This window comes from Coregonus clupeaformis, chromosome 31 (assembly GCF_020615455.1).
Source record: "Coregonus clupeaformis isolate EN_2021a chromosome 31, ASM2061545v1, whole genome shotgun sequence".
Classification (NCBI taxonomy): domain Eukaryota; kingdom Metazoa; phylum Chordata; class Actinopteri; order Salmoniformes; family Salmonidae; genus Coregonus; species Coregonus clupeaformis.
The window spans coordinates 17404947-17428407 of NC_059222.1; the positions used below are offsets into that span (position 1 = coordinate 17404947).

At 42.6% G+C, this 23461-nt stretch overlaps 1 protein-coding gene and 1 non-coding gene across 4 annotated transcripts; one reads left to right on the top strand and one right to left on the bottom strand.

Moving 5' to 3' along the window:
• The first annotated feature begins 2322 nt into the window (after positions 1 to 2322).
• On the top strand, positions 2323 to 2504 carry LOC121548106. Its single transcript, XR_005996598.1, has one exon. It is a non-coding gene; the product is annotated as a U2 spliceosomal RNA (small nuclear RNA).
• An 8044-nt stretch (positions 2505 to 10548) lies between these two features.
• LOC121547665 (polycomb group RING finger protein 5-B) lies at positions 10549 to 23244 on the bottom strand. Of its 3 annotated transcripts, none has more exons than XM_041859039.2 (9): positions 23161 to 23244; positions 20608 to 20884; positions 20100 to 20196; positions 19594 to 19649; positions 19363 to 19422; positions 19036 to 19184; positions 18207 to 18305; positions 17921 to 18010; positions 10549 to 11988 (listed from the first exon to the last, which is right to left on the bottom strand). In XM_041859039.2, the coding sequence occupies exons 2-9, from the start codon at positions 20717 to 20719 to the stop codon at positions 11941 to 11943; spliced, it is 711 nt and encodes a 236-aa protein (XP_041714973.1). In that variant the 5' UTR covers positions 20720 to 20884; positions 23161 to 23244; the 3' UTR covers positions 10549 to 11940. The 3 variants fall into 3 exon arrangements, with proteins under 3 accessions (XP_041714973.1, XP_041714971.1, XP_041714972.1); XM_041859037.2 differs by lacking the exon at positions 23161 to 23244 and adding an exon at positions 21753 to 22088; XM_041859038.2 differs by lacking the exon at positions 23161 to 23244 and adding an exon at positions 21749 to 22088.
• Positions 23245 to 23461: the final 217 nt, after the last annotated feature.

Here is a 23461-nt window from a genome sequence, read left to right on the forward strand (position 1 = left end):
TTGACATGATGATCTAACTAACACTAATATTGTAACTAATATTGTAACTGAAATATGTATGATCCTATGATGAGCGATTGCTTACTTCCCTTTCACTCTTAAAAAATTACTGAAAAAAAATGTGTATAAAAAGGTATATGTAGTATATGTTTGTTTAGTGAGCATTCATGCTGTCATTTTTCCTAATGTGAACTATGGTGGAAATGTGCTGTCCTAAATGGACTTGCCCATATATGTTGTAAAGCCTTTTTTTGTACACCTGCTCATCAACTGACAGTGAAGTACACAAAGACACAGACACACACACACACACACACACAGACACCTGTAATATTCTTGTTTTCATGTTGTTGCTGATATCCATCAGTGTTGTTCATATTGCTACATTGTGTTGACATGATTGTTGCTTTTAAACGAATGTTAACTTAATGTTTATTGTCTGCATCCTATTGGACTACTGGATGTTAATGTGTAACACGTTTCCCTGTTTATGTGCTTTAGCAATACTGTATGTCAATATGGTCATGCTAGTAAAGCCTCTTTGAATTGAATTTCTTTTCTGATTTGGTTTATTTTACCTAAATGGATACAGGGTAGTGTGTTTTGTTTATAAATCACTCAGAAAGTTTTCTTTCTTAAAACAAAATGTGGAATCAACTGTCCACAGTAGTGGGGCTTCCATAAATAGGAAATGGCACATTGTTGTACCCTTTGTTGTATCCTGGAGTTTTGTTCACATTGAATATGAACCCTGTATTTGTACCCTGTACTTTTTATTTTATTTTTATTTTTTTATTTTTTCATTTTTATGGCACTATCTCTCTTGCATCTGCACTCTTGTACAAAATACGTGTTATAATAAATGTCATATGATTTTAAAGTAAAATAAAGTTTATAATCTTTGAATATCATGTGTTGCCAGTTTTTTTATGTGTGCCCCCCTGATTAAACACTGGCCCCTCCTTGGCCCCCCTAGTAAAATGTGTCTAGAACCGCCACTGGTCTCAGGGAATGTTAAACAGTTAGGAATGAAGACTTTTAAAACGGGATTGAGTGAAGTCGCAGAAAAAATGTTGAATGAGCAACTAATGAGCATGGAGAGCCTTCGGTGAAATACTTACTGCTTTTTGTAAATAGTTAGGCCTAACTGTCCTAGGTGGAATTTAGCTTCTCAGGGATTTGAGAAATATGATTGGTTGACGATAGGCCTACGACATTGGCCTAAGTCTCGTCTTGCGCTGCTCAGAAGAAGTGTTTAACATCACCAGTTGGCTTATAAACGCAACGTGACTATAAGAGACAGGTCGGAATGTCTGACTGCATCACTGGACAAATTTACCTTTTTTTTCTTCTAAATTAGCGGTCCTTAAATTTGTTGATTTAAAATAAGGAACATTATTGTTTAGTTGAGACGCGGGTCAAAGGGCCAAAATGCGGTACTGTCCCGCACAATCCGGGACATGTGGTCACCCTAGGCTAGACGTAGGCCTATTTCAACTTGGAATGTAATTCAGGGGCTAGAGGCTGTTACCAACGTGTGAAATAAATAGCCAATCGATCATAAAACTTGTTGATCAATCTTTTGTGTCAGAGAGAAAACCTGTACGTAGAACTGCTGCCACTTGGTGGCGAAAGAGATCCATCTCCTATGGTGATGTCTTTTGGTCTGAAGCGTTTCAGCTGACTTTAGTGGCGTATAATGATTATTGTGATATTTAAGTGACATTACTATCTCTAAATTTCACATACTGTTAGATTCCTCCACACACGTATTTGATGGGTTATTTATTCCAACTTTGCTGTAAATCGGAATTTAATTCACAAACGCTTTCTCTCGTTTCTGATTGGACAACGGATTACCACGTGACTGGAACCTACTACTCCTTTCGGATGTTTATAAACATTCAAACTGCGATATCATTGTTTTTTAAATGTTCCCATTGATATTTGGCCGAACGCATACAGAGCATATTTTTGTGTACCCTGTTTTAGGTTATTATATCATTTTAATAACAACACGTACTTTTAACCTATTGTAATGTTCAGTGAAGTTTTTAATGTATATTATGCCATTTTAATAATAATAATAATATGCCATTTAGCAGACGCTTTTATCCAAAGCGACTTACAGTCATGCGTGCATACATCTTTGTGTATGGGTGGTCCCGGGGATCGAACCCACTACCTTGGCGTTACAAGAGCCGTGCTCTACCAGCTGAGCTACAGAGGACCATATATTAAAGTGTACAAATGATTATGTAAAGAAAACATATATATAATAACAACAACAGAGATACAGTATGTATCAAATGTAAAAGTATGAGCTCTTTTTAAGAATTCCTGTGACAATAAATGTTCTTATCAGTTTAATATCTGATACGTACCCTATCTGGGGACCATATATTAAATAGAGTTTTGGAATAGGGAGATGGAATAGGGGCTTGCTGCGTCCACTCCACGCATCAACCTGGTATTGCAGTACCTCCAGGAACGGTGCATCCCCCTAACGTTGTCAAAATACATTGCATTACTGGACATGTTTGTATGTCTGATTCATGATGATTTTCAGTTTCAAATTCATGTCGAGTCAGTCAGCGCAAAACGTACTTTATTACTACTATATTAAACATAACCAGTGAACTGTTTGAACATTATACTGCTGTAGTGTATTAGGATTATGTCTTTGTTAATGTTTTTCATGTAGAAATGAAAAGATGTTTATGTTAGTTCAAAAGTAGCCATTTGTAGGGTGACGCCCCAGGGGAGACAGGTGATTGGACAGCAGAGGGAGCAACCCATATTTTTGCATTGTTTATAAGTATATGCTGGAGGAAGAGGGGGTTAGAAACAGACAGATTATTTTGGGACACTGTTTCTCCAGACACTGCAGGTCTGTAAACTTATGCTGAAAACTTGTGATATGAATAAAACTTGTGATCAAAGTTCAGTATAGGCGGACTCCTTTGTTTGACAGCATCATTGGCAACATTTGACTTCCGACACAACACTGCCTAATCATTTTAATGTGTTAGAAGTCAGTCATTACGCAATCCCCAATTTCACATGCCTCAAATGGTCTATATTAGCATGGTCCTATATCTGTTTGTGCTCTTGTTGTCATTCTCATTGTTCTAAATTAACCAGCAGTATCTTGAATGATGACAACTGGAAAATGTAATTGCATTCAGCATTACATTTTCTCATCTGTGAAACTCAGTGGCACCCTGAAAAGTCTGTACATTCCTCGCTCCCCATCGGCTGTGAAGACCACTTTCTTCATGGCTGATTTCTTTGTCAATGAAGGTATTACAGTAATGTGTGGAATGTCACAAAATGTATTTGTATGTTTGTCTCAATATGTCATGTGATCATATTATAACAGAGTTCTTGAGGTTCACAGCCCTTGTGGCTGAGCCAAGAAGGATATGTTCAAGTACTCCACCTGTTACAAAATGTTCCAACCACTAATATACTACATGACCAAAAGTATGTGGACAGCTGCTCTTCAACATCTCATTCCAAAATCATGGGCATTAATATGGAGTTGGTCCCCCCTTTGCTACTTTAACAGCCTCCAATCTTCTGGGAAGGCTTTCAACTAGATGTTGGAACATTGCTGCAGGAACTTTTTTCCATTCAGCCACAAGAGCATTAGTCAGGTCGGGCACTGGTGTTGGGCGATTAGGCCTGGCTCGCAGTCAGCGTTCCAATTCATCCCAAAGGTGTTCGATGGGGTTGAGGTCAGGGCTCCGTGCAGGCCAGTCAAGTTCTTCCTCACCGATCTCGACAAACCATTTCTGTATGGACCTCGCTTTGTGCACGGGGGCATTGTCATGCTGAAACAGGAAAGGGCCTTCCCCAAACTGTTGCCACAAAGTTGGAAGCACAGAATCAACTAAAATGCCATTGTATGCTGTAGCGTTAAGATTTTCCTTCACTGGAACTAAGGGTTCCATGAAAAACACTCCCAGACCATTATTCCTCCTCCACCAAACTTAACAGTTGGCACATAGCGTTCTCCTGGCATCCGCAAAAACCCAGATTCGTACATCAGACTCCAGATGGTAAAGCATGATTCATCATTCCAGAGAACGCGTTTCCACTGCTTCAGAGTCCTTTACACCATTCCAGCCGACGCTTGGCATTGTGCATGGTGATCTTAGGCTTGTGTGTGGCTGCTCGGCCATTGAAACCCATTTCATGAAGCTCCAGACTAATAGTTATTGTGCTGACGTTGCTTCCAGAGGCAGTTTGGAACACTGTAGTGAGTGTTGCAACCGAGGACAGACTATTTCTACGTGCTACGTGTTTTAGCACTCAGGTCCTGTGTGGCTCAGTTGGTAGAGCATGGCACTTGCAATGCCAGGGTTGTGGATTTTATTCCCACGGGGGACCAGTATGCAAATGTATGCACTCACTACTGTATGTTGCTCTGGATAAGAGTGTCTGCTAAATGACTAAAATGTCAAACGTCGCACTCAGTGGTCCTGTTCTGTGAGCTTGTGTGGCCTACCGCTGAGCTGTTCCTCCTAGATGTTTCCACTTCACAATAACAGTGCTTACAGTTGACCGGGGCAGCTCTAGCATGGCAGAAATTTGATTAACTGACTTGTTGGAAAGGTGGCATCCAATAACAGTGCCATGCTGAAAGTCACTGAGCTCTTCAGTAAGGCCAATGTTTGTCTATGGAGATTGTATTGCTGTGTGCTCGATTTTTATACACCTGTCAGCAACGGGTGTGACTGAAATAGTGTCCACATACTTTTATATAATAATGTAGTGTATTTGCAACTGCTTTTAACAACCAGAAAAAGCGCTGATATGCAACTACAATCCTACTTCGGTTTTTTTATGGAGTGAGTATGGAATGATGTTAATATTTGACAGGAATACATTTACATTTTAGTCATTTAGCAGACGCTCTTATCCAGAGCGTATACATAATTTTTTTATTTTTCATACTGGCCCCCCGTGGGAATCGAACCCACAACCCTGGCGTTGCAAACGCCATGCTCTATCAACTGAGCTACATCCCTGCCGGCCATTCCCTCCCCTTCCCTACCCTGGACGACGCTGGGCCAATTGTGCGCCGCCCAATGGGAATAGTCTTGTTGATGTGCATTTCTGTCAATTTAAAGCTTGATGTTTGATTTGTATACAGTATTTTGGTAAAGGTTTTGCAAAGATAGCTGTGGACACTGAAGTTGTTCAAATGACTACATAGTTCTAACGACACGTTAGTGTTCTTTTCCCATTTTCGTCCAGCAGAGAGCAGTAGCTAGCCTATATAATTGGGATAAGTGTAATATTTCTTGACAGAATATTGGCTGGCTCCCCTCTGATCTGGCAAGACAGGGTTTTTTATGTGCTGTTGGCCAATGATGGTGCTGGATCGTGCGCTACTGATCCGGTATTTGTGTCCCTCTGAATTTAGACATTTTCTTTAGGATCTGTAGATGTTTAGCTGTAGATGCCTTCAATACACGGAAACACGACTATGAATTGCATAGAATTCTACGTCGGGCAGAAATTAGCGTTTGAATCAGGAACGTTTCCTCTCACGACCGCTACAAGCCAGAATGTTGAATAAATTGATATTTTAACATACTTTACTGCTTGTCCGTGTGGTTGGTCCTTTTGGCGTTAGGAATGTGAGACAATATATCCACAGGAAAGTATAATTACATCAACTTCTCAACGCCCTGGTAGTGCATTCAGATTTATATCACCTGAAACGTGCACAAGATAAAAATACATGCACCAGACAGACACATGCATACTTGCCGAGATCGTGCACGTGTTTACATGGTTCTGCACATGTAACATGTTTTGTTCTATGACGCTCACAAGCCACACAGGAGTCTTTAGAAGGTAAGAGTATATTCTACATAGAAGATCATAGGAAATCCAAGGACATAGTGTCTATAATACTGTAATAAATTCACACATAGTTGCTGTCACAAACTCCAAACTCCACACAGTTGTCACTGACTAGTTGGATAATAATTTCCAACAGAGAAAACAATTTCTGTACTTACAGATTCATATAAATTCATTTTGATCCGGTTTTTGCTTTGGCTGACCTTATTTTGTTTATTTTCAGTTGTCAATAAAACTCATGAATGCAACTGTTTATGTCAACATTTGTTCTGTTCTACTTGTAGCCCTAGGTGACCTGAAAATAAAATGGTATAACACTTCATTGTGAAGCTAAATGTAAGGGCTGTAGATGCAGATAAATGAAAGTCAGATAAATTAAAAGCCGATTTTTGCCGGGGTCTCGGGACTGATAGGGTTAAGCAAGGTCGTAAAAAAAACAGCCTCACAGTCCCACCGCTCCACATCAACCAAGAAAATGACCTCATGCCAGGCGTCAGACGTCCGAGGGAAAGATATCCATACTCAGGCCTTCTGCACTAGCCCTTCCTCACAGGGACATACAGCGACATAGACTCACATGTCTGTACATACAGTATGTGTACATACAACACACACGCCATTCATAGACATAGATAAACACACATTCATATTTTCTCACACTCAACATACAATACAAACCCACACGCACCACCATTACCATGTTGACATGTTGTACCTCGGCTCTGCCTCTCAGAGCCTTACGTCACCCTTCTATTTCAGAGACACACCTGTCTGTCTCTTGCATATAAACACATTCATACACACACACACACACACACACACCTGCTCCTATGTGTGGAGCTCTGCTTGATCAGGTGGCTTAAAGCCAGAGAAAGGGACTTTAGGATTAGATTTGTGCAACATCTACAGTACAGACTCATCTAGTCTACCTCAGGGAAAAGTCATTTCTGTCACAATGTCTGTCTCGCTATGGGTGGCTTCTCTTATGAAGGCATTGGAGACGGCCCCAGACGGCCCCAGACAGCCACAGTAGTGATAGTACATCCTTGTAAGTGGAAAGAACTCTTTCAGCTGTTTGCCTATATCAGCTGGCATATGTCAACGATGTCACACAATAGGCACTGAGACGTGTCATAACTGCCTCTGGGCTGGTGAGCGATAGGGTGAAACTATCGTCTTACGGGCGACATCATCTTGGAAGCGTCTTTGCCTCGCCAGGCCCGTACTGACCGTCAGCTGTCACTGATGGTCTTACGCCATGTACCCTGAGCGACGTGTGTTTGAACTTTGACCTATATCGTACTGTACAACATGTCAGGGGGGCTCTCTACCATTATTTTGAAGCCTATGATGGGTGATGACATCCCCTAAGGCAGATAAATGGAGTACTTGCTCCACCGGGTGATGTCATCCTCAGGCGAGGTCAGCAATCAAAGTGTCTATAATAGTGTGAGTGACAGTCAGTGCTGTTATTAGTTCTATATTTAGAGTTCCTATGAAGACAGTCTGTCATCATGGTCTCCTAATAAGATACTATTACTCTTGGCTGATGATGACGTGTCAGGACGGTAACCGAACATGTGACCTAGTGATAACAGGCAAATTGAGATCATAGGTCATTTAACTTAAGATGTTAACTTTGTTGATATATGGGTAGCATAAGGGTAGCATGACAACATGTCATTGGTAGTTATGGTCCGTTAGAAGAAGCCAAGATTAGCAATGTTCCACCACAGACATTGGGTATTCACCCCCCTTGGATTTTTCACATTTTATTGTGTTACAAAGTGGGAATAAAATGTATTTAGTTGTCTTTTTTTTTGTCAACGATCTACACAAAATACTCTAATGAAAAGGGTGGGGGGGAAATCCTTACATTTCTTTAAAAATAATGAAAAATTAAACACTAATATACCTTGATTAGATACTGTAAGTATTCATCCCCCTGAGTCAATACATGTTAGAAACACCTTTGGCAGTGATTACAGCTGTGAGGGTTCTTGGGTTAGTCTCTAAGAGCTTTGCACACCTGGCTTGTGCAATATTTGCCCATTATTTCTTTCAAAATTCTTTAACCTCTGTCAAGGTGTTGGGGGTCATGGCTAGACAGCAATTTTCATGTCTTGCCATAGATTTTCAGGCATATTTAAGTCAAACTGTAACTTGGCCACTCGGGAACATTCACTGTCTTCTTCGTAAGCAACTCCAGTGCAGATTTGGCCTTGTGTTGTAGGTTATTGTCCTGCTGAAAGGTGAATTCCTCTCCCAGTGTCTGCTGTAAAGCAGACTAGGTCATTATTGTGGATTAACTACCATGTTGTTGATCCATCCTCAGTTTTCTCCCATCAAAGCCATTGAACACTGTAGCTGTTTTAAAATCACCAATGGCCTCAAGGTGACATCCCTAAGCAGTTTCCTTCCTGTTCTGCAGCTCAGTTCAGAAGGAGGACTGTGTCTTTTGTTGTGTCTGGGTGGTTTAATACATTATCCACAGCATAATTATTAACTTGACCATACTTAAAGAGATTTGTTAGTGTTACCCATCTACCAATCACTGCCCTTCTTTATGAGGGTTTGGAAAAGCTCCCTGGTCTTTGTAGTTGAATCTGTGCTTGAAATTCAATACTTGACTGAGGGACCTTACAGATGTTGTATGTATGGGGACAGAGGAAGGGGTATTCATTCCAAAATCATGTCAAGCCTTATTATTCCACAGAGAGTGAGTCCATGTAACTTATTATTTGATTTGTTAAACCAAAATGTACTTGCCTAAACATAGGTGGTGAATACTTATGCAATGACTATATTTTAGTGATGCATTTTTGTTTATCAATATCTAAACATTTGTATAAATTTTTTTTCACTTTGACATTATGGATTATTTTGTGTAGATCAATGACAACAAATCACAATGAAATCCATTTAAATCCCACTTAGTAACACAACAAAATGTATGTTTTGGCTAACACTGTATATTAGCTTTAGATACACACCCCACAATCGGTCTGACAAAAGAATCAAGCCACAGTAGCAGGGAAGGATGATGCAACATAGAGCAATCCACTCAATAGGAAGTTGTGTGACCAGCCAGGATAACAACAAGGCAACCCAACTAGACATCCAGCCCCTGCCCAACCCTCCATTCCAGTCAAAATATAACTAAGCCCCCTTAAAGTGGCGGGTACTGATTTGCCCCTCTGTGCTACTCCAACCGTTTTTGTTGACAGGTGTATTCAACGACTCATTCTGATATTTAGTCATTCCCGAACTGTTGACCCACCAAAATAGCTGCAAGTTTCTTCTCTCACCTGTTATTACCCAATATAGCAACGGATCAAAAATAAACAGTGTGAATGTATTGTTCTCAAATACAATAATTTTCCTTCATGTTTACTTTACATGATCAATATCAACATCTCTGCACAATAAACAAACCAAAATTAAGGACAACTGTAATGATGGAGAGTTCTCGTTTCATGTCATGACAGTTCTTCTTCACAGAACATGATGCGTGTTTGTGAGACGGAACATGCTGAGACAGAAGGGATATTGTTGCATCTGTCAGTGTTTACTCAGTAAATAAGCCCCTCGAAACTCCTTCCCTAAAATGTACCAACTCTCCAGAGCCCCATGTGAACTTTGGGAGCCAGTCAGTCTGCTGCAGGCAGTATAAAAATATCAGAGATCCCCCACAGCACTGGACTTCACGGTATCACTCTATTTTTCATCCAAATGATGAGCTCAACTGTCATCAGGTTGTCAGTTAAATGCAGACGTCACAGAACTCTGCGATCTCAATTATGTTTAATATATTATGGTCACTTTTTAGTTTTGTAACACCAAAATAAAAACAAAGTTACAAAAGAGATTGTATAGAGGGGTTTTAGGACCCTTGAGACATCTTACAGACTCTTACAGTCAATGTGCCCTAAATCCTTCAGACCCAAATGCCTGCTGGTATGAGTGAGTGAATGTACAGTACGTACAGTATGAAGCCTGTAGGGAACTCTGGCCTACATACATGTATACAGTATCTGACCTTAAAAGCTCCCAGGTGGGGGGGCGCATCTGTATGTGCATTCCTACCCCATTTTTCTCTCCAGCTGAAGTTGGGTAGATGTATTTCACATACTGACTGCTTTTAGCATCTAGAAACACTATCCTCCTGCCTGTCCAGTCAGATATACAAACCAGGGAAATCATCAACGTTACAATTGGTCCGACCAGTTTGGGCAGGAGGCAGGATCACTTTGTAATTAACCTATAAAACATACTTTCATGGAGTTCAGAGGAGGAAAGAATAATAGCTAGAAAAAAAAAAGTTGCTAATTCGACAAGGACACAAACATGAGTATTGGTTAAACCATTAGGCCTTTATCCTGACTTGGAGGCCCAAAGCCCAAGCAGACCAAAATAACTGTCTCATCAATGGCAATTAAGTCAATAGACAGTAGGTAAAATAAAAACATGTAATTTATTAATGAATAATAATTATAAATCAAGTACAGATATGAACAATATTTCTACAGCTCTAATATCTCAATAATGATTCTCAGGCATGGGTACATTAAAAAATATAATATATTATTCTAAGCAACTCAGTTGGTAGAGCATGGCGCTTGCAACGCCAGGGTTGTGGGTTTGATTCCCACGGGGGGCCAGTATGAAAATGTATGCACTCACTAACTGTAAGTCGCTCTGGATAAGAGCGTCTGCTAAATGACTAAAATGTAAAAAAATAAAACCTTAACCTTAAGAATATGTACATGTTTCCTTTTCGGTCCCCCAAAAAATAATAACATTCTATTTTCCTTGTCAGTACATGGACAGGTTGGCTTCACTGCAAGGAACTCACCTCAATGGTTTCCACATATAAACCACATCAACATAGATTACAGTTTAAAAGGCTAAACTTGAGATGACTAGGTAAGGAAGCAGATACAGTTTACTCTCTATACTGAATCACTGTGAAAGAGAGACAGCTTCAGTACACTACACCTCAACGCTAATACAATAAGACTTATGCCAACCAGTTCTTACAGTGCCCAAAGCTATTCTGTGATCACAGATTCATAATTGGCATAATTCATATCTCTTACTAACGTGATCAAAGATTCATAATTGGCATAATTCATATCTCTTACTAACGTGTTGTAATGTCATGTACTTCATAAAACACATATCTTAAAGGTCTAGTAACAATATGAAATGTACACACCACTGGTTTCCCTTCAAAACATATAAGATAGTATTTCTCTAGCCTAAAAAGATACCAAGATGAATCTGAAAAACTAAAATGTAATACCTGCTCACTCCGACCGGTGCCAAAAAAGCTATTAGTGCAGGTCTGAGATTGGCAGGAGCCAGGGTAATCACGCTGCAGTATGGGTTGAGTGAGTGTGTGTGTTTGTGAGAAAGAGGCTTAATGTTTCTCTCCCCATCCCGCAGGCTCCCCAGCCTGTTTGTTGATTTCAGCAGCATGTCAGACTGGTTATAATAACTGAACATGGGACAGAATGAAGACGAATGGGCTTCAGTTTAGACTCTGAAACCTGTTGGCAACGTTAAGGTGCTCTGTCAATTGATTGATTGTGGGCAAATCTGTGGATATGTTATGTGCATTTTATAAAGAGAAAAAACTACTTCAATTTAAAAATGTTACTTTTCTTGTTGAAACAGTCAGGCATCCGTTGGAAGCCCTTGGAGTTGCTTGATTGCTCCCTTTCCATTACATTTTCTGTCCACACCAACTTGTATTTATCATGCAGATGCAGGCCAATCCTTGTCATTGGCTAGGTTACCAGGTTACCCGAGTACCTGGCTAATAAATACCATTTGGATACATTCATATTCATACATCTATGTTTCAGCTAAGCTTGTCTCTCTAGTTACTTGTCTTGAAGATCACTTTGGCCACAAGCACAAAATGTTCAACAACGAAGGACACAACAAAGTGAAACAGAAGTTCAAAACGTTTGGAAGGCTTGAGTCCCTGGCCTCAACTTGATGCACATCCAGTCATTGCTTTGTTTGTCGATGAAAGCTTCTCAAGGGCTTTGTTCAGCCAAAGTCTATTCGTGGCCTGTACTCCAGGACCATGGGATATGTCTGAGGAGAGAGTGTAGAGAGAGTACTGTTTATTCTCAGTTACCTGGAAATGTATACAGACACAACTTGCAAAGTAAATAGCCTAGTAGATGCTGGCACGTTCTGACAAGTGTATTTCAAATCAAATCAAATTTTATTGGTCACATGCGCCGAATACAACAGGTGCAGACATTACAGTGAAATGCTTACTTACAGCCCTTAACAAACAGTGCATTTATTTTAAACAAAAAAAGTAAGAATAAAACAACAAAAAAAGTGTTGAGAAAAAAAGAGCAGAAGTAAAATAAAGTGACAGTAGGGAGGCTATATATACAGTAAAATAAAGTGACAGTAGGGAGGCTATATATACAGGGGGGTACCGTTGCAGAGTCAATGTGCGGGGGCACCGGCTAGTTGAGGTAGTTGAGGTAATATGTACATGTGGGTAGAGTTAAAGTGACTATGCATAAATACTTAACAGAGTAGCAGCAGCGTAAAAAGGATGGGGTGGGGGGCAGTGCAAATAGTCCGGGTAGCCATGATTAGCTGTTCAGGAGTCTTATGGCTTGGGGGTAGAAGCTGTTGAGAAGTCTTTTGGACCTAGACTTGGCACTCCGGTACCGCTTGCCGTGCGGTAGCAGAGAGAACAGTCTATGACTAGGGTGGCTGGAGTCTTTGACAATTTTGAGGGCCTTCCTCTGACACCGCCTGGTATAGAGGTCCTGGATGGCAGGGAGCTTTGCCCCAGTTATGTACTGGGCCGTACGCACTACCCTCTGTAGTGCCTTGCGGTCAGAGGCCAAGCAGTTGCCATACCAGGCGGTGATGCAACCAGTCAGGATGCTCTCGATGGTGCAGCTGTAGAATTTTTTGAGGATCTGAGGACCCATGCCAAATCTTTTTAGTCTCCTGAGGGGAATAGGCTTTGTCGTGCCCTCTTCACGACTGTCTTGGTGTGTTTGGACCATGATAGTTCGTTGGTGATGTGGACACCAAGGAACTTGAAGCTCTCAACCTGTTCCACTACAGCCCCGTCGATGAGAATGGGGGCGTGCTCAGTCCTCTTTTTTTTTCCTGTAGTCCACAATCATCTCCTTTGTCTTGGTCACGTTGAGGGAGAGGTTGTTGTCCTGGCACCACACGGCCAGATCTCTGACCTCCTCCCTATAGGCTGTCTCATCGTTGTCGGGTGATCAGGCCTACCACTGTTGTGTCGTCGGCAAACTTAATGATGGTGTTGGAGTCGTGCCTGGCCATGCAGTCATGGGTGAACAGAGAGTACAGGAGGGGACTGAGCACGCACCCCTGAGGGGCCCCCGTGTTGAGGATCAGTGTGGCAGATGTGTTGTTACCTACCCTTACCACCTGGGGGCGGCCCGTCAGGAAGTCCAGGATCCAGTTGCAGAGGGAGGTGTTTAGTCCCAGGATCCTTAGCTTAGTGATGAGCTTAGAGGGCACTATGGTGTTGAATGCTGAGCTGTAGTCAATGAATAGCATTCTCACGTAGGTGTTCCTCTTGTCCAGGTGGGAAAGGGCAGTGTGGAGTGCGATAGAGATTGCATCATCTGTGGATCTGTTGGGGCGGTATGCAAATTGGAGTGGGTCTAGGGTTTCTGGGATTATGCTGTTGATGTGAGCCATGACCAGTCTTTCAAAGCACTTCATGGCTACAGACGTCAGTGCTACGGGTCGGTAGTCATTTAGGCAGGTTATCTTAGAGTTCTTGGGCACGGGGACTATGGTGGTCTGCTTGAAACATGTTGGTATTACAGACTCAGTCAGGGACATGTTGAAAATGTCAGTGAAGACACTTGCCAGTTGGTCAGCACATGCTCGGAGTACACATCCTGGTAATCCGTCTGGCCCTGCGGCCTTGTGAATGTTGACCTGCTTAAAAGTCTTACTCACATCGGCTACGGAGAGCGTGATCACATAGTCATCCGGAACAGCTGGTGCTCTCATGCATGCTTCAGTGTTGCTTGCCTCGAAGCGAGCATAGAAGTGGTTTAGCTCGTCTGGTAGGCTTGTGTCACTGGGCAGCTCGCGGCTGTGCTTCCCTTTGTAGTCTGTAATAGTTTTCAAGCCCTGCCACATCCGACGAGCGTCAGAGCCAGTGTAGTATGATTCAATCTTAGACCTGTATTGACTCTTTGCCTGTTTGATGGTTCGTCGGAGGTCATAGCGGGATTTCTTATAAGCGTCCGGGTTAGAGTCCCGTTCCTTGAAAGCGGCAGCTCTACCCTTTAGCTCAGTGCGGATGTTTCCTGTAATCCATGGCTTCTGGTTGGGGTATGTACGTACGGTCACTGTGGGGACGACATCATCGATGCACTTATTGATGAAGCCAGTGACTGATGTGGTGTACTCCTCAATGCTGTCTGAAGAATCCCGGAACATGTTCCAGTCTGTGCTAGCAAAACAGTCCTGTAGCTTAGCATCTGCGTCATCTGACCACTTTTTATTAACCGAATCACTGGTGCTTCCTGCTTCAGTTTTTGCTTATAAGCAGGAATCAGGAGGATAGAGTTATGGTCAGATTTGCCAAATGGAGGGCGAGGGAGAGCTTTGTATGCGTCTCTGTGTGTGGAGTAAAGGTGGTCTAGAGTTTTTTCCCTCTGGTTGCACATTTAACATGCTGGTAGAAATTAGGTAGAACGGATTTAAGTTTCCCTGCATTAAAGTCCCCGGCCACTAGGAGCGCTGCATCTGGATGAGCGTTTTCCTGTTGATTAATGGCCTTGTACAACTCATTCAGAGCAATCTTAATGCCAGCATTGGTTTGTGGTGGTAAATAGACAGCTATGAAAAATATAGATGAAAACTCTCTTGGTAAATAGTGTGGTCTACAGCTTATCATAAGATACTCTACCTCAGGCGAGCAAAACCTCGAGACTTCCTTAGTATTTGATTTTGTGCACCAGCTGTTGTTTACAAATATACACAGACCGCCGCCCCTTGTCTTACCAGAGTCAGACGTTCTGTCCTGCCGATGTAGCGTATAGCCTGCTAGCTGAATGTTATCATTGTTGTCGTTCAGCCACGACTCCGTGAAACATAAGATATTACAGTTTTTAATGTCCCGTTGTTAGGATAACCGTAATCTTAACTCGTCCATTTTATTCTCAAAAGATTGAACGTTGGCTAGTAGGATTGATGGGAGAGGCAGTTTACTCGCTCGCCGTCGGATCCTTACAAGGCACCCGGATCTGCGTCCGCGATATCTCCGTCTCTTCCTCACGCGAATGACGGGGATCTGGGCCTTGTCGGGTGTCTGTAGGATATCCTTCGCGACCGCCTCGTTGAAGAAAAAATCTTCGTCCAATGCGAGGTGAGTAATCGCTGTCCTGATATCCAGAAGCTCTTTTTGGTTATAAGAGACGATGGCAGAAACATTATGTACAAAATAAATTACAAATAACGCGGAAAAACACACATAATAGTACAATTGGTTAGAGGGCTGTAAAACGGCAGCCATCTTCCCGGCGCTGTTCTTCTTCTAACTAATGAGCTTTGCAATTCCATCTAAAATGGCCCATATTTCAGACAGAATTGCCCCTTTCAACTGACTTCAAGACAAAGTTTTCATGTATGGTGTTTTAAGGAGAACACACTTTCCTGTGAATCCCCCCAGATCCCTATGGCTGACAGTTGAAAGAAGACAGTATTGGACATTCAGATTAGAGCCCTGCACAGACATGACATGTAAACCCAAGCCCTACCCGTGCCTACGACGTTCATGTCCTACCCTACCCATACCAACGACGTTCATACCCATGCCTACGACGTTCATGTCCATGCCTACGACATTCATACCCATGCCTACGACATTCATACCCATGCCTACGACATTCATACCCATGCCTACGACATTCATGTACTCCCCTACCCATGCCTACGACATTCATGTCCTATCCTATCCATGCCTACGACGTTCATGTCCTACCCTACCCATGCCTACGACGTTCATGTCCTTCCCTACCCACGCCTACAACGTTCATACCCATGCCTACGATGTTCATGTCCTTCCCTACCCATGCCTACGACGTTCATACCCATGCCTACGACGTTCATGTCCTACCCTACCCATGCCTACGACGTTCATGTCCCCCCTACCCAAGGCTATGACGTTCATACCCATGCCTACGACGTTCATGTCCTCCCCTACCCATGCCTACGACGTTCATGTCCTTTCCTACCCATGCCTACGACGTTCATGTCCTTCCCTACCCATGCCTATGGTGTTCATGTCCTTCTCTACCCATGCCTACGATGTTAATGTCCTTCTCTACCCATGCCTACGATGTTCATGTCCTTCCCTACCCATGCCTACGACGTTCATGTCCTTCCCTACCCATGCCTACGACGTTCATGTCCTTCCCTACCCATGCCTACGACGTTCATGTCCCCCCTACCCAAGGCTATGACGTTCATACCCATGCCTACGACGTTCATGTTCTTCCCTACCCATGCCTACGACGTTCATGTCCTTCTCTACCCATGCCTACGACGTTCATGTCCTTCCCTACCCAGGCCTGATTGAATCTGCGAAATATAAGGCCGGCCCTGCCTGAACCTCAAATAACTTTCTCTGTCTGCCCCCCGCTCTGTCCCTGCGCTGCATCTGCTCCATGCGCTCTCTGCGTGTGTGAGTATCCATAGAAACGGCTACGGTTGAGTGTTCACGAGAGGAGAGAGAGAGAGCTGTTAACTAGCTACTTTTTATCACTCTAAACTCTGACAAAACTCACTGATTATTATTATTTTCTGTGAAATAATCTCTCCTGTCGACTCGGATAATGTTCTGGTCTTATATTTTACGAGGTTGAAGCACTTCTAACACCATGTTATGACAGTAAGATATGACTGTACAGAGACACTGAGCAGCAGAGCAGGAGGGAGCAAATGGCTCCGCTTCAAAATGTTAGTGATCAATTTAATAATTATTTCAAATGATACCCAAGCCCGGCTCGTACCCTAGTTATTGATGAAAAAAAACAGGCCCTACCCAGCCCTAACCTGATCAGGGTTGAGTAGCAGAGCTCTAAATCAGATGCATGGCATTGAGTTATGCTTTTGTGATGTCTCTATGAATTATCTGCAGTCAGTCCAAGCTTTACTGCTACTGATGATTCCTAGGGGTTTGGTGGATATTCATCTATAAAACACTGTCTGGATTTATTTGTAATGCTGTACACACACACACACACCAGGCTGTCATACATGCTCCCCTTCACACTTATATCTCTATTGTTGAATTCTACTAGGCTTAGCCTGGCCTAGTTTGGTGCGGCACGTGAGCACACAGTTTGTGGACTGAAGGTCAGGGCCTGAGTCTGGTTTACTGGGTAAACCCCCCCTCTTTTTTTTGGGGGGGCGTGTAGTTTAAGGCTGATGAGCACAATATCATTCAACTTTGTGTTTCTTTCCTTCTACTTTGCTCTCTGTTTAATATGAGCGAGTTGTTCAGGATGTGGCAACACGAGAAGGCTTTTTAATCAGCCCCTTTAATAGGCCTAATGCCTGACCGTGGTAGTGACAGTTGGGTAAGAAGACAGAACAACTAAAGCTGAACTGCCAATGTAAAGACAGTTGGTCGGAGGGCAGGGACAGGCAGGAAATGACATAATGATAACACAATCCTATGTTGTAATGAGCTCTATCTATGGCAGGGGTGTCAAACTAATTTTTCCCGAGGGCCGCATTCGGTCTTCAACAAGGTCCAGGTGGCCGCAAACCACCCACGAGCCGGATTGGAACCTCTCGCGGTATGTTTGACACCCCTGATCTATGGTGTATTGGGTATTAGGGTGGGAGTGGGAGTGGAAGATTTCTGGGCATGCCAGAGAGAACATGATCAATAACAGGGCATTGAGAAGTATAGAGGTTACCTAAGAACCGGGTGAGACAGGGGAAGTGTGGAGGAAAGGACAGAAACAGGACATAAGAGACTCACGTTGTCACCGTGCAGCCTCCAGCGTGTCATGTAGATGAACTCCAGAGTGTGGTCCTTACCCATGATCTCCCCGTTACACAGCACATCCAGCTGGGGAGAGAGGAAAGACACACACAGAGACAGACAGAGACAGAGACAGAGACAGAGACAGAGACAGAGACAGAGACAGGTGCTCGCGCGCGCGTAAACAAACACAAAGGCGCGTTATAGTCATTATTCCCTTTCCTATACCCATCATCAGTATAAAGTAATGTACATTATAATATAAAAACAGTAGTAATCTTACCTCACAAGAGCTTGAAAGCTTTAACTTTAGACTAAGAAACTTCTTGATGGTTCCCACCGTGACTCGACTAGAGCAGCGAATGAACTTCTTCATTAAACACTGGGATAAATAACATGAGTATGTTTACTGTACATTCAGATAGAACACAGAGTACACGCAAATAATACCTGAACTGGCCTGAGCATATTGAAAGAAACACTCACACAGAACACTCCCATGGGAAGAGGAAAATAATTCAAACACACCAAGTACGTGAGCATGGTTAGGGGGGTTGGAGAATTTTGCATTTTTCAAACACCCGAAACAGCATCTTCCTGCAATCTAGAGCCATAATCATTATGCTTAATTCTGTGTCAAAAATGTGTTTATTTTTCTGCATATCTGTCTGTATCCTCCTGACTGGTGGTTCTTTTTTTAAAGAAACGAAATATGCTTCTCTGCAGCTCTGATAAAATCTGGGTATAAGATTGAAATGAATGTGAGTCTTATTCAGTACATTGCTTGCTTTTCTAAAGTCTACCAACCTTGCCAGCTAAGATAGATAGACAAGTTAGCTACTCTCACTTGATTGATAGCCTGAAATGGCTTCTTGGCAGCTAGTTATGAGGTTGGGTAGATTGGGAAACTATCTGGGCTAGCTAAAACCAACTTCATACAATTTCTAGGTGGCTAGTAATTTAGAATTACAGAGAAACAACAAAAACTTCAACAAAAATATATATTTTTGTATTATTATGATTATTATTTTTAAAACTGACAAATCTGAGGGGGCACATGCCCCTGTTGCTCCCTATGTGCGTTGCGCCTCTGCACACACACACACACACACCTTCACTGTGTTGTCTGCAGCATGACCATTGTTGTGGAGACAGTCCAGGCAGATGGCTATCTGGGGGTCGCTCCTGTGATAATCCTGACCATCTTCATCACCATCCCCATCATCACTGAGCCCAAGCCTCTTAGACCCAAGGCCGCCTCCTGTGGGATCGCAGAGCACATGTGATTTCAGGAGATCATACTAGCAAGCCTAGCTGAAAGAGGTTTTCCAATATCAGTGCTTTACTCTACTAATGTGTAATGACATACTTATTACATTTTACAGTAACACCCAGTACAATTTGTGAGAGTGACTTCGTTACTGAGACTTATTCCGTACCTTGTCCATTTTCTTGTGACGTATTCTTCCTCCAGAAATCAATCTCCTGCTGTTCCTCTTCTGGTCCACACACACAGTCATAAAGAAAACAGAATAAATACAAGGTACTCTCATGAGTCCCATTATATCTAATGACAAGTCTCCTTCAAGGAGTGATTGAAATGATTGACTTTGACTGAGAGATCATTAAGAAATATATCATCCGTTTTTTCCTAGATGACAAGAACTCACTGTCTCGTAATCCAGGCACAAGCTTGAAAATTATTTCCTCAAGAGTATTGTCCAACCTGAGAAGAGAGAGAGGACCAGTGAAGATGAGAGAGGAAGTGACACAGGTAAAGAGAAAGAGGAGGCTGTGGTTTGTGCCGACAGTCCACTTGCAGTATTCAAAGCAAAGTGAAGGCCAAGTGTTTGTTGTTATCTTCATTCAGGAAAAAAAGAGTTTCAAAAGGGTTCTTCGGCTGTCCCCATAGGAGAACCCTTTTTGGTTCCAGGTAGAACCCTTTTTGGTTCTATGTAGAACCCTCTGTGGAAAGGTTCTACATGGGACCCAAAAAGTTTCTACCTGGAACCAAAAAGGTTATGCCTGTAAACAAAAAGGGTTCTTCAAAGGGCTATCCTATGGGAACAGCCAAAGAACCTTCTTAGGTTCTAGATAGCACATTTCTTTCTAAGAGTGTTGTTGTCTGTCAGAGATGGTTAGCGCTAGTGGAGGACTATGTTTGTATGTGTCATACCTTAGCATCTCTAGAGGGTTGGTTTCATGGACTTGAATGCCACATTTGGGACAGTCGTTACTGTCTTCGAAGTGCTGGATGATGCAGCTCTTACAAACTGGAAAACAAGATAAATCCTACTACTATTATATAGTGTAAGACGCTTAGAGTGTATGTGGGAGAAAATGGAGTGAGGGGACATATAGAGGGAAGGAAGCAATAGAAAGTTAGACAAAGAATATGTAATATCTTAACTTAACCCGTTTCTCACAGCAGGAAAATAATCCTGTAGCAACAGGACAATTATGTGGATTATAATTAATGGACATTTTTGTAGGGGTTGATCCTTTTTTTGTAAGGTAAAATCAAGTCTGACATTTAAGTGGAAACTAAAACTTTAGAAGCCTTTTTAAACCTTGAATACACTACAAGGTTGCATTACCTGGTGCACAGGAATTGTGTGATTGTGTGTGTGTGTGTGTGTGTGTGTGTACATGAGCATGTGTGTGTGTGAGTGTGTGTTACTTACATGTGTGCAGGCACTCAGTGACCGTGGTGGGTTTGATCAGGTAACCTCTGCACAGGTTACAGGTAATAAAGTGGTTAAAGTCTTTGACCAGGGGTGTCCTCTGTGTGGCCATGGTCAGCCAGTGCAGAGCTGGGGAGGTCAGCAATCACAGAGGTCCCTGCAGCCCCTGACACTGCTGCTGGGGTGACCCCTGTATCTTCATCATCCTCAGCCAGTACTCATTGGCTGGGAAACACATTCTTCTGAAGACCATCTGATACTTTCACCCTCAGATTACCTGTCAGACAGAATATAAAGTAGAAAAGATAGGAAAGTATATGGTTATACCATGTGCTGCACGCAGGTGAGGTAACAGGTTCATTCAACGTCCCAGGATGACATTCAAATAAAATGTGCAAAATAAAATACAACTATTTACCACGTTTCTGAATGCACGACTTGCCTATATGCTTGTCAAAATCATACTTAAAAAATGACTGTCATGCTGCCACTAGAGCATGCACCTGCTTCATCTATCCCCATCATATAAGCCATGCATTGACAACCAGATAGTACAGTTTATAAACGTCCTAATGACAAAACACATGAAAGTAAATTAACTATAAATAGTAGTCTAGGATGACCGAGAAAGTCGGTACGTAGAGGGACACATAAAGGCGTAAACGTCATACAAATGCCCTCGGTTTACTAGAACAATCCTTGATACGCAGTTAAGAAATACAAAAGGAACACACGCTTCACTGTGCAAATCGGTAAGCTACACTAAGCTATCTCATCGTAGAGAACGTTACGGTTAGTGTCACCTGTATCATAACAACATTGAAGCACCACACATTTGGCTACTGACTGTTGCCACTAAGACATTCGCGACACACCACATACTTGAAATAAAGTTGCGACTCGCAAGGAGATAGCGGAATGAAGTAAAGTCGAGCTAAATAAACATGCTCTATAAACGTTAAGAAAAAGCACTAGCATTAGCAACCTACATTCAGTTATGTCACACGATAGACGAAACATAAACCATAATCCCACCCCCAAAGTTTGACTGTAGGCTATATCGGGGATGATAAACCGATTATTTTTAGGCTATTTTCTGTCTTAAAATGTTTGAACAACATAGGCTACATTTTTTTCTTACCTACCTCGTAACCTCTACCTTTCCCATTAGGATTTATTATAGCTGGTAGAATTGTCTGTCCGTGACACTGCGTTCTCTAGGTGATATCAACTACGTAGGCTAGTATGAAACTAGTGGCAAGAATACGGAATTTATGGTGCGTTCATGAAAACTGGGAACTCGGAAAAAACGAGCTCAGACTGGACTTTCCAACCTGAAAATCACTGACCGTGATGCCCGAGTTTCCGACTTGGAATGCCAAATTGGTTGACCGTCAAAGATTATTCCCAGGCGGAGCTCGTTTTTTCCGAGTTCCCAGTTGTCGTGAATGCACTGAAGTCGGAGGTCGGAGATTTCCTAGTTCTGAGTTCAAGCCTGATCACACCGATAGTGTTTTGCGCTAAATGGTACGCAGCATTATCTGAATATGTGTGCAAGAAAGTTCAACGTTCACCTTCTGCTAACATTTCTGCCAAGCCATCTACGCATCGATAAATACAACGTATGCACCACACAGAACGTACTACCACTGCCTCTGCAATGCAATGCTGCAATACAATCACAGCGTTCCATTGGAAATGAATGTACTTCTGTGGTACCAACACGCAAAGATAAGGTCGGTGTGATCAATGCGTCAGAGTTGTCTTGAACGCACCATTATGTTGCATTCATGTCCTATCGGAAACTTGGAACCTCAGAGTTCAAATGAACATAAATTATTTGCGTAGAGCTTCCTATTGGTTGATTCTGATACCTCCTAAATCGGAAACTCGGGATAAACACGGGTTCCGACTCTTCCATCTAGGTTAGCAAGTCGGACATTTGAGTTTCCTAGTTCCGACTAGCATTTGAACGCGGCATTACCTCAGCCTCCCAGCCATGCAGATCTGAAAAGTGGGCTGGAGATTCACCAAAGCGTGTGATGCTGCCAATTCATACGCTGTGTCCACACAGGTTATTGCTGTATGGTACATTTTACTTAGTCTGCATCACACAAAAAAAAGAATCACGCTACACATGACCAACTTCTTCAGTGGTTTTTGACGCGCTCATATGCTATTCGGAACTAGGAAACTCAGACATTTCCGACTTGCTAACTCACATGTGTCAAACTCTACCCTTACTTGGTTGACAAATGAAGGTCACTAATTAATAAGGAACTCCCCACACCTGGTTATCTAGGTCTTAATTGAAAGGGAAAAAACTAAAAACCTGCCGACACGCGGCCCTCTTTGGAATTAGTTTGACACCCCTGTGCTAACTGGTTGAACGCGGCACGTGTATAACTACAACCAGTTAGCAAGTTGGACATTTCTGAGTTCCCTAGTTACGACTATCAAGTGAACGCGGCATTACTACTGGTAGCCTTCCACATGGCAATGCAACGCATGTTGAAAAAATCCAACGCATGCGACACACGGAGTGCAACGCACCACAACCTAGTCCGGCAGATGAGTCGCAGCAGTGTGGATTGCCTCCCAATGAAATGAATGGACTTCTGCCGGAACACATGCTATTCATTGACTACAGCTCAGCGTTCAACACCATAGTGCCCTCAAAGCTCATCACTAAGCAAAGGACCCTGGGACTAAACACCTCCCTCTGCAACTGGATCCTAGACTTCCTGACGGGCCGCCCCCAGGTGGTAAGGGTAGGTAACAACACATCTGCTAATTGTAGGGATTTATTTTCTATTGATAATGTAAAATTAACAGCCATCCAGAAAGACTCATA